This window comes from Cygnus olor, chromosome 16 (genome assembly GCF_009769625.2).
Source record: "Cygnus olor isolate bCygOlo1 chromosome 16, bCygOlo1.pri.v2, whole genome shotgun sequence".
Classification (NCBI taxonomy): Eukaryota; Metazoa; Chordata; class Aves; order Anseriformes; family Anatidae; genus Cygnus; species Cygnus olor.
The window spans coordinates 16,040,059-16,054,520 of NC_049184.1; the positions used below are offsets into that span (position 1 = coordinate 16,040,059).

The 14,462-nt window shown below is 52.3% G+C and overlaps 1 protein-coding gene across 1 annotated transcript in view; it reads right to left on the reverse strand.

The window, feature by feature from the left end:
* Positions 1 to 14,462, reverse strand: part of CDH22 (cadherin 22) — a 71,376-nt gene that overhangs the window by 12,766 nt on the left and 44,148 nt on the right. Inside the window, 2 exon segments of the mRNA XM_040575646.1 lie at positions 6,424 to 6,560; positions 13,595 to 13,848. Of these exon segments, the coding sequence (XP_040431580.1) occupies positions 6,424 to 6,560; positions 13,595 to 13,848 (391 nt within the window).

Here is a 14,462-nt window from a genome sequence, read left to right on the forward strand (position 1 = left end):
CAGGGTGACAACATCTTATCACCCCCTCCATGGCTTGCTCACCCTACTGGAAGATGGAAAACCTTCCTTGCCCCTTGGTGCTGAAGCAACCTGGCACTGCCAAGAAAAAGAGGAAAGGAGGCAGAAAGAGAAAGGAGGAAGATGGCAGCAGGAGGCAGCCTGAGGCCCCCCTTCCACTTCCCAACTGTGGCACCCCCTGTGCAGGAACTGATCCTAGGGCCACTGAATGCCCCTGAGCCCCTTTGGCACAGGGCATGTGGGGCCAGGTCCTGGGTGGTCACTGAGACACAGGGATGAGCCTGAGCACAGCAGCTCCCCTTCCAGATGCTGTTTCAGCCTCACCAAGAGGGATGCAATCAGTGCAAGGCTGTTCTGAGAATCAGACAGAGCCCTAAATCTGCCCTCTTCTGCCCAGCCCCGCACAGCAGCAGGCAGCGCTTCACAGTGGGTGCTGGACCAGGGCCAGCCCCCTGACAGAGACAAAGCTCAGCCCGCTCCCTGAGCGCAGCCCAAAGCAGTCGTCCCTTCTGAACATGCCCCGTCGTAAAAAAGGTCTCTTGCAGCCCCTTCCACCATTGTTGAAGCCCGAGGCTCACACTTAGTCCTGGCTGTGTGACAGCATTAAAATTTGACATCTCCAAGAACATTGAGTTTAGAAGCATGACCACGGCATCATTGCCAATCCTTCCTGCGATATGTCCGCTCCTTTTTATTTCACTTGCATCATGATCTGTGTGAAAGCTCCTCAGCTGCTTTCTTTATAAACGTCCTTCTTCCTTTGAGTCAGTACCTGAATGTAAGTTTGAGTCAGCACCTGAATGTACAAAAAATATTTAGATACAGTGGATAAAAATACCTCCAAAACATCTATGAAATCTGTTTTCTGTAACTTGTGAAGCATAAACTGAATTTACAATGGTCGGAAGTGTGACTAAGAACGTACATCTGTGATGAAAAGCACAGTGCACCCAGCAGTACCGCAAACGTCACATCTGCAAGTCCAAAAGCTCTGACACGTGCTTCCTCCCTGTGAAGCATCCAGCATGCGCAGAAACGCTCCCACCCCTCCACGTGTTCGCATTTACCACTGCCAGGCAGAGCAGCTGATGGGGCAGCCGCTGCCGCTGGCATGGACCAGGGCTGTCGAAGGGCTTTGGGAAGCAGCAGCTGGCTGTGCCAGGCTGAGTGTGACTGGGGAGGAAAAAAGTCATTTTCCATTGCAGCGTCTCTCCTTGGTATTCCAGCTCAGCTGACTGACATGCAAATTAGTTTAATTATTTCTTCTTCTAAAATAAATTATATTTTGCAGTGGCTGCAATATGTTGTGTCAGGCAAAATTACATTCAATATTTTTAAACTAATTGATGTCAGCCTTGAGAAAACCTGATTGACAGCAGCGAGGAAACTAGGCTGCTACCTAAACGGTTTCCTAAATTAAAATTAAACATGCCGTTTTTCTGCATTTCCTCCAGGAGTTGGAATACTATTAATCTGAAAAGACTGAGGAAAGAGACATGGAAAACACACAGAACAAGGGGGAGATGCTGGAAAGAGCAGTGCAGAATGGGAACTCCAGGTTGATGACTGGCAGCTGCCTTTGCCAACATGGGCTGAAGTACTGCAGACTCGCTGGAGCCCAGGGACAGAGGTCTGCCACAGCCCTCCTACGCCGCAGCATCTCCGCCCTCCTTGCTGCCACAAGCTGCGCTGCAGCATGTAGGGCCCTGAGTCCACACTGAGGTGGTGCCGGTGGGGAGCACTGTGCATGACCAGGCTCCCCAGGTTGGGTCTCACCAAGATGTTCCCGCTACACAGCCATGCTGAGGCTGAGACTCACATTCTTGATGAATCCCCAGCTACACCTCCAACTATTATTTTAAATACAATTAACCTTGAAAGTAACCTGAACAGCACACTATTTCTGGCTTAAAAACACTGAGATGCAAAGCACCAAGGATTTGCCCTGTGCAGAAGCTCCCGGACAGTCGGCTGACAGAGGGACACTGAGCAGCTCCAGGCAACTGCTCTTAACAAATGCTGGAAGCTTTGCAGCTGAAGCTGAGTGTGATGGGAAGGGGCTGTGGAGATGCTTGGACATCCCCTCTGCAGCAGGAAGGAGGAAGGCCTTGCTTAAGCTGTGCTGGGATCCAGCTCTTGCCTCTTCACACAAGGTCACACTAAAGCACTTTGCATTTTTACAACCAAACCTCTGCTGTGAAGCTCCAACTCTAAGCACTGCTGAAGCAGCTGTACCATTTGCACTGCTACCTGCACACTCAGCTGTGTAGCCACACTGCACACAGAAAGGTGCTCTGCAGCTTTCCTGGGGCCTGAAGCAGTTTGAGGAAAGCCCAGCAGACTGTGTCTTGCCGCTTGTGGCTGCGACACTCCCAGGAAACACAGCTCACCGCCATGGCATTAGGCACAGCACACAATCCACCCTCTTCTGCATCAAGACCAAATTGTTACAATACTGAATTCAGAATTTTTACATTAGGAGGGAAGCCATAAGAGCCAGGGGTGGAATTTTAATCCTCACTATCTCAGCAAATTGGCAGAACAAAATGCAGATTAGCAGACTGAGATGGGCCACTCTGCTTTCCAGCACCCACACAATGGCACAGGGTGGTTTTGTAGATATCAGCACAGCTGCTGATTGAAAAGCAGAGCATCGATGGCAAAGACACAACAGGGGCACGCCAGAGGTACAGCTCGTCAGACACGGGTGGACACATCAGAGGCTGGAGCTGAAAATGTGGCGCCAAGCTGCAGGGAAGCAAAAGGGGAAGCAGCAGATCAGCCAAGTAACATATAAATGGCTCTCACCTCTCCTGAGTCCTGCCCGGACTCAGCAGCATGAGAGTCATTAAATCGCATCCAAACACAATGCTCTGATTAAAGCCGGTCTCCAGCAGGAAGATTTATCATCTCAATTACCAGCAGTGGACACAGCAGTCAAGGCCTCATCATTTTACATGAGCAAAGAGGAAAACAGGAAGAGAATCACTAATATTAGCCCAAGGAAGGTAAACAGCTTGTGAGTGAGATGAAGATTTATGTCTGGAAAAGCTTGGCCTGGTCCCAGTCCAGATTTACTGAGCAGTTCCCATGTTTCCTGCTGGCTGCACTGTTGCAAGGCCAAATACTCCGCTCATCAGCAGCTGGCACAGGCAGCTCCTGCTGGGGAGCGCCTGTTCTGGGAGGGGCCCTGCCCTCCCCTGCTCCCCAGCAGCACACAGCCCAGCCACAGACACAGGAGCCTTCTGCTGCTTTTCTTACTGCTCTTCAGATGCAAATACAGTCTCTTGAGTTTTCTGCAGGTGGGGCATGCACCCCTAAACACAGTCCCTGGAGCACCTGGTCCTAGGACAGGCTTTCAGAGGTGTGGGGACAGTGCTTGCATGGAGCTGAACAGCCAGCCTGCCTGCAGGAGCATACGCTGTCAGCTGGCACACTCTCCATCAGCTGCAGCTCATTAGACCGTTCACAGGACAGTGCTGCCGGTGGACAGGGAGGTGTGATCCATGGCATGCCACAGGAATTGCACGGGAACAGCTTCCCACCACCTCTGAGCAGACCCAGAGCCAGGGTGGTGAGACACCTGGGAGGCTCACTCCATTGTTTCTGCAAGGCTTGCATCTCACTGGGGAAGAAGGAAGGATATTTTACTACTTGCCTCCGATGGAGTTGACACCATCCTGCAGCTGTGGGCAGACTCAAGGGCAGACAACCTGCACCTCAGTGAGTGCAGGACTGGGCAGCCCTGCAAGCCCTGTGAGATGAAGGCACCAGGCACACCGACGCCAGCACGGAGGCTCCCAGCCACCCTACACTCACACCACCGCTGCCAGTCCAGTGCCACGCCAAGCACAGCGTGACAGCTGCTGCTCGGCCCCACTCCCAAGCCCCCCTGTCACTTTGAAGGCCTTACCTTTACAACTGCCCTTTCTGCCAGAGGATTCAGACATAAATTGTACTCTAAATTCAATATCAGTCATTAATATTTCATGATTACAAAACGTTAAGGATAATGTCACTGGGAGGAATGTCTGGGCAGTTAAAACAGATGAGTCAGAGCCTGCTGATGGGAGAAGTCAGAGCACTGAAGAGTCTCCCCGACTTTTGAAGCAATGCAGCCTGACAGGCTCTCCTGCCGGAGGGTATCCGCAGCATTTACTGACTTGCTCTGAAATCTTAGATGCTGCGTATAAATATTTTCCTTCTGATTCTTGTCACCTCACATTTCCTCTGGATGCTGAGCTGCATGGCAGCACCACAAGCCCTCCTCCCTGGCCAGCGCTGGCAGAGCCTCCGCTGCAGAGCCCTGGAGCTGCCCCGCAGCCAGCAGGCAGGATGTGCGCAGCAGGGCACCACAGCCGGGCGTGTGGGGCTCACCCAGCCAGCAGGCACAACGCATCAGTGCGGGGCAGCAGAGCCAGAGAGGTCCCAGCCTGGGGCAGCGGGGGTAGGGCCAAGGGCACTGCCCCTCCTTCCCTAGGGCAGCATGGGCATGACAGTGCCCCAGCCCCGTCCGTGCAGATCCCTGCCAGCGCAGCGCTGGCCTTCCTGAAGCCAGAATGATCCGGCAGAAACCAGCCTCTGGGCCCCCATTCAGGCCCCTGATGCAGTTTCTTGAATCTGAATAGCATCTTCCTATTCAAAAACGGGCAAAGAACCAGGAACCCCGTGGGGTCTCTCCAAGCGAAGCCTAGGAAAGCTCCCGCACAGAGTCCAACAGGCAGGTCTTGGCAAATATCCACAGGAATGGGGAGGCGCTTTGCAGCCGAAGCAGCTCCCTGGTATCAGCTGCCATGGGGTGGCAGAGCACAGCAGGTCCCAGACAGACCTGGTGACTTGTGCATCAGAAATGAAGAAAACTGAAGAACATGGCAATGCTTTCCTGCTTCCCAGCATGGTGCCTGGGATTGAAGCCCATCTCCATCATAAGGCTCAGAAAAAGGAAGAACACAGAGAAGATGAGCAATCTCTGGGGCCCCTGGGCAATGTCCACCATCATGCGGGGGAACCTGCGCAGCCCATGAGCCAGTGTTCGCACTGTGCAAACATTACAGAGGGCAGCAGGATACCCAGGGCAGTCTCACCCTCTTCCTACCCGCAGTGCAGCACCTGCAGGGAATCAAAGCCTTCCCTTTGCTGCTATTATCTTCTTTTCATTCCTCAAGAGGAGTTTTTTCAAAGCTCCTTTGCGCAGCAGGACTCAGGTTTGTTCTTTACTGGAGTAAAGAAGACAAACAGAACTTCTGCTGGAAACGTCCAAGCCAGGCTCTGCCACCCCAGTGTCATACAGGAAAGATCAACCAACAAGCCCTGTACAGCCCCTAAGCTGCTCCCTCCCAGCTCTCTCAGCTGGGTGTGCACAGATTTGGCAGTTACTGCAAATACAGGCCCTGGGGTAGCACAGCCACGGGGAAAGGAGACGACTGTCACACAGGAAGGCCAGAAAGGAGCTCATTTCAGAAGAGGACAAGAGAGCTTCCTCATCCTCTGCCACGACGCTTGTCCAGGCGGCCACAGGGTGAGGCTCAGTGCTGTGGCTGGGGCTCAAGCAACCTGTCAGCACCAAACCCAGCGGGCAGCTCTGCTGCTGCCACCCCCAGCCCCTTCCCCAGCATCCCCCGGCCTATGCTCCCTCCACAGAGCCACATCGCTCCCCCTCCACCTCGCTTGCATTGTCCCACGAGGCGGGTGCTCCCGCTCTGCCTGTCACCACACTATTTATTTCACCAACTAAAAGCACCTCTCATTGGGCAGAGCAGAGCATGCAGGAGGGGAGCATCAGAGGCAGGTTCAGGAAAGCTCTGGGGGCTCTTCCCAGTTTGCAGCCTTCTAGCCCCCAGTGGGGGTGCAAATGCAGGTCTGGCAAGACTTGGGGCCGAGAAGGAAGGACACGGGAGGCATCTAGAGCCACATACCTGTCGTGCAGGTACAACCTGCCACCACCTTGAGCCCCTAGCAGCAGTAAGTGCTGGCAGTCTCCATTTTGCAGGGCTCCAGCTGAGGGGGCATCCACCCGCAGCATGCAGCTGACCGGGAGGATTTGGTGACATGAACACAGATCTCCAAGAGCCCCCTGAGCTGCTCACCAGGTGTGAATGCAGGGAGCAAGCTGCACAGCGATGACTGCCAGAGCTGGTGCATAGATAACGCAAATTTGATTAGTGTTCATCAAAGACACTATTCGACCACAATCCCTTATTAATGACTGAGTCAGGAAGAGTATTTTAGGTTGTCTAGGGAGATGTCAGACTAAGTAATGCTGCATTTATTTATTTATTTAATTTCAGTGTTAATTAACTGCTGCACCTTGGTCACCTTTGCAGTGAATATGCCTGTATTTCTCCCTCTGCCCCCGCTGCAGTCCAGCACAGACTGCCTGCTCCACACAGCGCTCCTCCATCTCACCTGCTTCCATCGCGAGGACAGTGATGTTGTGCCACCCTGCTGTCTCCCGGTCCAGGACCTTTCCTGTCACAATGGCACCTGTGTTGGCGTCGATGTCAAAGATCCTCTCTGTGTCTGTGCTGCGGTCGATAGCATACCTGAGACCAGGCAAGAGGGAAAACCATGAACAACTGGACGTGCCAAGGCCAACCTCATAGTCAGCCTTGGGGGGTATGGGGTCTAATGCAGCAGGCACTGTGTCACCGCTCTCACTGTTCCTCTGCTGCAGCTGGGTACACGAAGGCCGTGTCTCTGCCAGGCTGCCAGCCCAGAGTGCTCCCGTAAAATTAAAGTGTAGCTTTTGGTGTAAAAAGTAGAACCAAATGCAGACTGTGGACAAGAGGTAAAACCTGCTCTGATGGGAACCTCATGTTCAGGATAGAGCAGTACAGAAATCATGGGCTGTAACTCCAGCCATGACTTGGAAAGCTGCTGAGCTGTAGACTCAGAGGCTTCGGGAAAGACACCAACCAAAAGTGAGCCCTCCTCACCCACCGCCCCCTGCCGACCCTTCCACAGGACCCAGACAAGAGCACAGCAGCTACAGCAGGTGCAAGTGGCAAGATCCCCTCCAAGCACAGACGGAACCCCTGCAACCAGAGCAAGAACCCCGGCAGCAGAGGCGTGGGCAGCAGCCAGTGCCCCTGCAACTGGCACAGCACATCGTCCCCCGCAGCCCCTCAGCCTGCCCTCACTGGGGCTGCCTGGTTTTACCAGGGCAGGCTGAAGGGCTCCAAGCCAGCAGAGCCCTGCTGCAAGCCAGTCATTCTCCTTCCCTGGGGCTGCTCCAGCACAAACCCCTGAAGCCCCTTGCCATGCCTCCACAGCAGCTCCCTGTGCCTCAGGAGCGCTGTTCCTGCCTCCGTCACAGCTCGTGAGAAGGCAAACAGCTAGGCTTCACCCCACGCTTTAGCTGTGACACCATGAGCCTACACAGCCAGTCCTGGTGGCATGTCCTGCATTTCCAAACATTGCGCACAGAATAAAGCAGGCTAACATTAAATCAAGCGCAATTAGGATGTGTGCTCCTTGAAGGCAGGGACTGGAAGGGAAGCCCAATCCAACTGAGGCCCTTGAGTGCAGCCGTAACACAAATAACCACCACCACCGCAATCAGAATTAGAAGTCCAGAAGGCCTACAAATCACAAACAATTCAGCATGATGTTATTGTGTGCAGCATCTTTCATACAGACTGCATCCCAGAGTGCTTTACAGAATTAAATAATACAAGACAGCAAAGAGTACAAAGGATAAATTACCAAAAGGAGGGCTGTGAATAAATTAAAACCTTCAGTCACATGTCCAACAACAGAAGGAAGATAAACGCAGAGACAAAGCACGCTGAAAAGCTGACAGACAGGACAGTGCTGAGGGCACTCCAGACAAGCAGAGCAGAGCAGGACGGCTGGCAGCACGCTCAGGATGGTGCGGACATGCTGCACAGTGGCTGTCCCAAGTCTCTGCGCTTCGCACAGCCCACCTGTGCTCTGCAGGCCCACCTCCTGCATGGCCCACAGCCCAGAGCACCAGCCCTGGGCGCGGGGACAGCTGCCCTGCACAGAGCTGTTGGCAGCCCCCGTGCCTTCCCACGCTGGCCAGGAGGGAGCCAGCTACACGTGGATTGACTCCCAAGGGCACCTATCATCCACACAGCCGAGCATCGCTACCTGATGGAGGCACCTAAACAGAATACAAATGGCTTTATGCCTACAGAATGCCTACTGTTATACAGCACCAGATTGCATTCCTTAGCTCCCTCCTTTTCAGACAGATGGGGATGAGAAAGTACGACAGCACTTACTTGTAGTTAAGGGAAAATATTCAAAAATCACTATCTAAATCTCATTGGTGCACATGCACAAACTATCACGTTCTGCACCTGTGTGGCTGGCTTCCTCTGTCTTGACATGTACTGCAGCCTCTCATCCACTCCGCATTCTCCCACTGCGAAGGGAAAGGAGAGTTCTGGCTGCTCTGACTGGTACAAATCAGTACAACATTCTGCTAGAGGAAGGAACAGAAACTGGGATGACAAAACCTAATATCCTTCCAATAGCATAATTGATGTTTGCATAACTGCTTCCATTGTTCTACCGCATCCCCTGACCTCCACTACATCCTCTTCTGTTCTGCTTTTTACTACTGTCAGAGGTCAGGATGGTACTTCACCTCCTTATGCCTCCTTGCTTCTTGGTTAATCCCATGCCTGTTTTGTTCACGCTCATATCATTACTGCACAAAAAAAGATGTCTTCAAAAGAAAAAAAGGCTACGCAGGAAAACCCAGTTAGTGATGGGAGACATCACTGAGCCTGAAAACATCTGGCACCAGAGCCAGGCTCCTGCATGGCCAGAGGGCAGGAGGCTGGTAGGGGAGTGCTCTGTGTCATGTCACTCATAACCTCTTCTTATGCTTCTAATTGTTTTGCTGCTAATGTTGTCTTCTATCATTTTTAAGTTGTCTGGTGAGGACTGACCACCCATACTCTGTGTCAGGGCACAAACCAACATGGAAATCTGATCCCTTTGTCATTGCTGCTAGAGGGAGGTGCCACCTTCTCAATGCTGTGCCATGGGAAGAAGACAGAGCTCTGGGTGCTGCCTGCATTTGCCACCAAAGCAAGGCCAAGATTGTTTCTATGTTCTGTGATTTTGGATGTGGCCAGTCCAGGTGGGTCTATAACTCCATCTGCACAAAGTGTTGTGGAGACTCTGGAGCACTATGCTGGCGTTGGATGTGGGAACCAAGGATTGCAAGGATGTCAGTCTGCTCCCTACAAAGCCACCCCATAGGCAACTCAGAAATCTTCAGGAAATCTGCTCCACAGTACTCTACATGACCACAGACCTCCCCTTCCAAGAGGTTATAGCCAACCCTGTGGAGATCAGGACTTCCAATGAGAAGGTAACTATTATGCTCAGTTTACATCATTTTGTGTAATATGATCTTTACCAACCAATGCTATGCTGACCATCACAAGCCTCTCCACCACTAGTAATCCAGTTTCATCTTCACCTGTTCCACTGAAGTGAAACTTGGGAAGTGGCACCAATTAGTCCCTGGTCCTCCGGGTATGCAGAAGTAGGATATATGCTTATTCCTCCTAAAGCCTGCTGCTGTTCCATATCTGGAACTGCAGTCCCCAGCTCTGATTGGGATGCGGACCTTGTAATCCATTTTCTTCTCTTCCTGCTGGCACTGCCTGTTGGTCTGGATGTTACAAGTGACTGTTTAATTGAGACAGCTTTTTTGGTGCTCATCTTTCTCGCGAATGCATTTCTCAAGCAGTTTGTTTCAATTCGCCCCCTGAATGCAACAAGGAGCACATTTTATGCCATGTGTTTTGTTTATAGGGAGCTTTTCAAGCACTGTGTGAAAAGCTTTTTGTTATGTTTGTTTTTTCCTCCTCTCCCTTTTGTGTTAAAGCAGGTTGTAGTTCTTGCTGTGCTGTTGGAGTCTATAAAATGCCTACGTCCAACATGTGCCTCTGGATTTGGTGAAAGCCAAACAAGAATATCTCTGCGAACCTTAAATCCCAAGCAACGTCTTCCCAGTGCTGATAAAGCCTAGAACGTACACAATCAGAGCACAGACTTTCACTGCAGAGAGAAAAACAAAAGGCTTCCATGTAAACAGCCTCACGTATGCAGACAGTCTATCACTGTTTTACCTAATACAATGGCTCAGCTGAGAAACATCACACTACACGCAGGAAATACACAGCCAAAGCCAAAAAGCCAACTGGAAACTAAATGCTTTCTAAAAGAGCGGTTCCAGCTTTTGTTAGGCAACAAGTAAGGATGAAATAAAATAAAAAGCACCATTCTTGAGAAAGGCATTTCCTGCCTGTCCCATTGTGGGTTTCCATGTTTCCCAGAGGAAGGAGGCAACCTGTGCCGTGCTGAGCTTCAGCACAGCTCCCTGCTTCACAGCATCAGTGCCAGAGTGTGCACGCCCCTCTCCAAGCAGCCACAAGCTGGGGCCATCTGGGTGCCCCAGCAATCCTCCCGCCCAGGCAAGCAGCTGCAGTGGGTGCCACATCCGCACACAGCTGGGGCACAGCGCTCCAGAGAAGGGGAGCAAGCAGTGTCCCCGGGACGGCTCCCACCACAGGGGACTCGGACACTACTTCAGCCCTCACATCTTCATAACAGGTCACTTCAGGATCCAACCTGGCTCACCTGGGAGGGATTTGTTCTCACACTGAGCAGCTGCATCTTCATGGGACGAGCGAACTGGCAGGGGGGCTGGGAAGCACCAAGCTGTAGCCTGCCTCCAGCAGCTGCTTCAGACCAGTCTGTGCAGCAGGAGCCACAGAGCCCTCTGTGTTCACTTGGGGATGGAAACAAAGAGCCAAGGGCATGTCCTGTCCCATTTGGCTAAAAATACTTCCAAAACCTCGTTATTGGCAGCCTGGTGTCAGCAGGACCTGGAAATGCTGACAGAGCTGATTTTTTGCTCAGCTGTCTCTGGTGATCCTTGTTCTTTCTTGCCTCAAGGGGAGAGTGCCTCTCATCATGACAGAAGGTGGTGGCCCTCCTCTCCTCACACGGCAGAGCCAACAGAGCAGAGTCCAGGAGACAGCAGCCTCTGCAGAAACACAGCCATGTTTTTGCTCCCACCTCTAGCAGAGGAGGATCAGGAAGTTACAGGGATCCACTGAACTGCAAAGAGTTGAGTGTTCATAACAACTTCAAGGAGCTGAGGATCAAATGCTGGTCATGCTGTCAGGACCAGTTGCTCTCTAATGTAACAGAGGTGAAGTACAAGTGCAGTACAAGTGCTGGCTTCTTGCGACTGTACTTTGAGTAGCACACTTGAAATGTGAGGTGACTTACTGCCGTCTCCTGCTGACGGGCTAGTGTCACATCCTGGCAGGGCACGGCAGGATGCTTGCATTAATGTTTGTGCACCACTTTGAAGCTGTGAGCAGCTGCCTATGCGGCAAAGTATCTTATTAAACTACCTGGCTAGGCAGGGGACAGGAAAGCAGGAGAGATCAAACAGCACCTCCCTCCTGCATTGGTGCCGCACCAGCAGCAACCTGCAGCTCCACGCAGTACGCGTGGGAACAGCAGGGAAGGCTCACCCACCCATGCTACCCAGGCAAGTGCCAAAGGAGCCTCACAGGAGGATAGACCAGCCACCCCTCGTGACAGCAGGCGCTGCCAGAACAGAGGTGAGTGGAGAGAGGGCCAGGTGGAGACCAAATGCCACAGGGGAGCCGGGAGGATGCAGGACGAGCTATCTGCCTGGGGACAGCTAGAGGGAAGGGGGCACAGATTCAAGTGCATCATGCCTGACAAGGAAAAACACACTGCAATTCCCAAGCTGCAGCAGATGCCCAGGGGTCCTGCTGGCCATGCCCTCATGCCTCAAGCACAAGTCATTACCTTGCCTGGCACTAAGCTTTCTGTAAGACAGAGATGCATGTACAGTGAAGTTTGGCCTATAATGCTCTTGCTCCTACTGAGTACTTGAATCTACTTCCCTCAGCTCCAAGTCCTCATCACCTTCTGCACACTGGTAGAAAGCCTCTCTGCTTTCTTTTGTTCTGTCTGCAAACAAGGCAACAAACTCCGCAGGGAAACAGCATAAAGAACAAGAAAAAACGAGAAGAAGGATAGTTCTGTCTCCATGGCACTTTTCCTACAATTACAGATCAGAAAGTAAAATCTACGTTCCGTAGCACTGCTAGAAACACTCCAGTGGAAAAGTACAGGCACGTGTGTACACACACAGAGATACGTAGAAAGACTGCACACATCTAATGAGCGCAAGCGAACAGCCATGTGCTCAGGGCAGGCCACAAAGAAAGAAGAAATCAGACATGTAGCCTGAAGGGAAAGGGAACCAATAAGCCAACGTGCACATAGGCCCTTTGAGAACACGTCAAACAGATAGCACCGACAGTGCAAGTGTTGCATGCTCACATACACAGTTCATTCTGTGCCAAGGCTGATTCCCTTACCCCAAAGACAACTTTCAGCACCCAACTTTGACACAATAACCTCTGCCAGCTGCCAGGCATCTGTAGATAGCAGTCTTCCGTTTGCAGAATCTTCTCTGAGCTTTCGATATATCTTGATCTTAATTTCCTTGAAGACCTGGAGATGCCCCCCAGCCCACCCTGAACCAACACGCTCCCCTGCAGCCAACACAGCACCCCAAGCAGCCATGCAGGGACACCATCAATGGGATCGGTACAGTACCCAAGCCCTCCCTGGCCATCCCAAAGCCCCAACACGTCCCAGTTTATCGCTGACAGGGACAGGCTACATACAGAGCTCTCAAATGCAAAGCCACTGCAGCTCATTTGAAGTGAGCAGCTGTGCACAAAGTGCCTGCAGCCCCACCATCACCTGGCATGAGAACACACATTTCAAGGAAATTTTCCACATATTGAGGATGTTTTCAGAACACCAGCTTTTCATCCCAACTGCTCATGACTCAGGCCAATTGGCAGAGCCAGAAGGCTGCTTTGTGCCTTAGGTAATAACAATTTAACAAGGTAACAATCTCTTTAGCCACAAATTAAATGGAAATGGGAAATGTCCTGTGCAGATAAGCTGCTGCCTGGATTATGTCCCCTGCCCATATATAAACTCCTCTGATCTTTCATCCCTGTGCACACATGCGCGCACACACACAGAACTAAGCTCTAGCTCCGCACTTCCCAAGCCTCACCTCATTTATCATTCTTCATCACTGCCTGCCTGTCATTTCTGGTCGCTTGCTTGGCCAGTGTCAGGCAGCGCTGCAGATGCCTCACTGTCAGCAGCAAGTACACACAAGCATCACCCTGCCACCTTCCCCGACACTCCGCTGCCAATTGCAAACCTGTCACTTGCCAGTGACGTGTCTGTCACCTGCAAGATGGCTGTTCTAGCTTGCCTGTACCTGCGTGCGGACTGCCACTCACTGCCAGCCCTGCAGCACCCATTTACTTGCCTGCGTGCATGCACAGTGCTCATCACCCTCACCTACGCTGCCCCTCCACTTCTAGCATTGCCTCCCCTCTGCCCCCGTGATGGCCGTGAGCCCTCCAGCCACAACCATCCCTTGCAGGTGACCCCATGCCTGCTGCTAAAAGGAAAGGAAGAGGATGAGAAGTTTAGGCAGATGCTTTACCGGACAGGGTGGTTCGCTGTATCAGGGTCAAGGGCAGTGACCACCCCCACGACAGAGCCAACTTGTGCGTCCTCCTGGACCTCCATCAGGTTGGAAGGGGGCCGGAACTCGGGGGGCTCGTCGACATCCAACACAGACACCCGCACAATGGTCTGGTCCCGGAAGGTGCCCAGGTCCACAAAACGTGGGTCCACGAATTTGTTCAGGGCCTCCACCACGACGGTGTGCACTTTTTTTGACTCATAGTCAAGAGGCTGAGACAACAGGAGAGAATTAGCCACATTCAGGTCAAGGAGCCCCTGCCACTGCCCCTTCCTTCGCAGGCCTCTGCTCGGCAGACATTGTGGCAGCACTGGAGTCTGCTCTCCAGAAAGGGCCCCTGAGTTCTTGCACCCACACTCTGCCCTCCCACCAGCAGCGCCCACACCGAGGGCAGCAGGAAGAAGAGGAAACCTCCAGCCTGCTTCCCAGGGACCCCATTGGGTGCCCAGACAAAACCCATCAAGAAGACAGCAGACTGCACGTTGGCAAGTGAGTGGTTTTGGATCATTAATCACCCTGTGATTATTTCTACAGAGGCAGCGAGCTGAATGCAGTGGCCTTGGTGAATAATAATTTTTTCTTGCCTGTAACAAGTATTTGCTTGATTGTTTTTGCTGCCAAATCAGATAGACTCAAAGTGCTGTTGATCAGGTATGGGAATTAAGCGGGCATATTCCTCTTCCTAACAGGTGCTATCAATACCAGCTGTAAGCACTGGTCTCCACTGCCGTGTGCACAGCTTCACCCAAACACTGCTCACTTTGCTGCAGCCCTGGGAGCCGTGCTGTGCCAGGCTCCAGCAGGCAGTGCACTGCTGCTCCTTTTC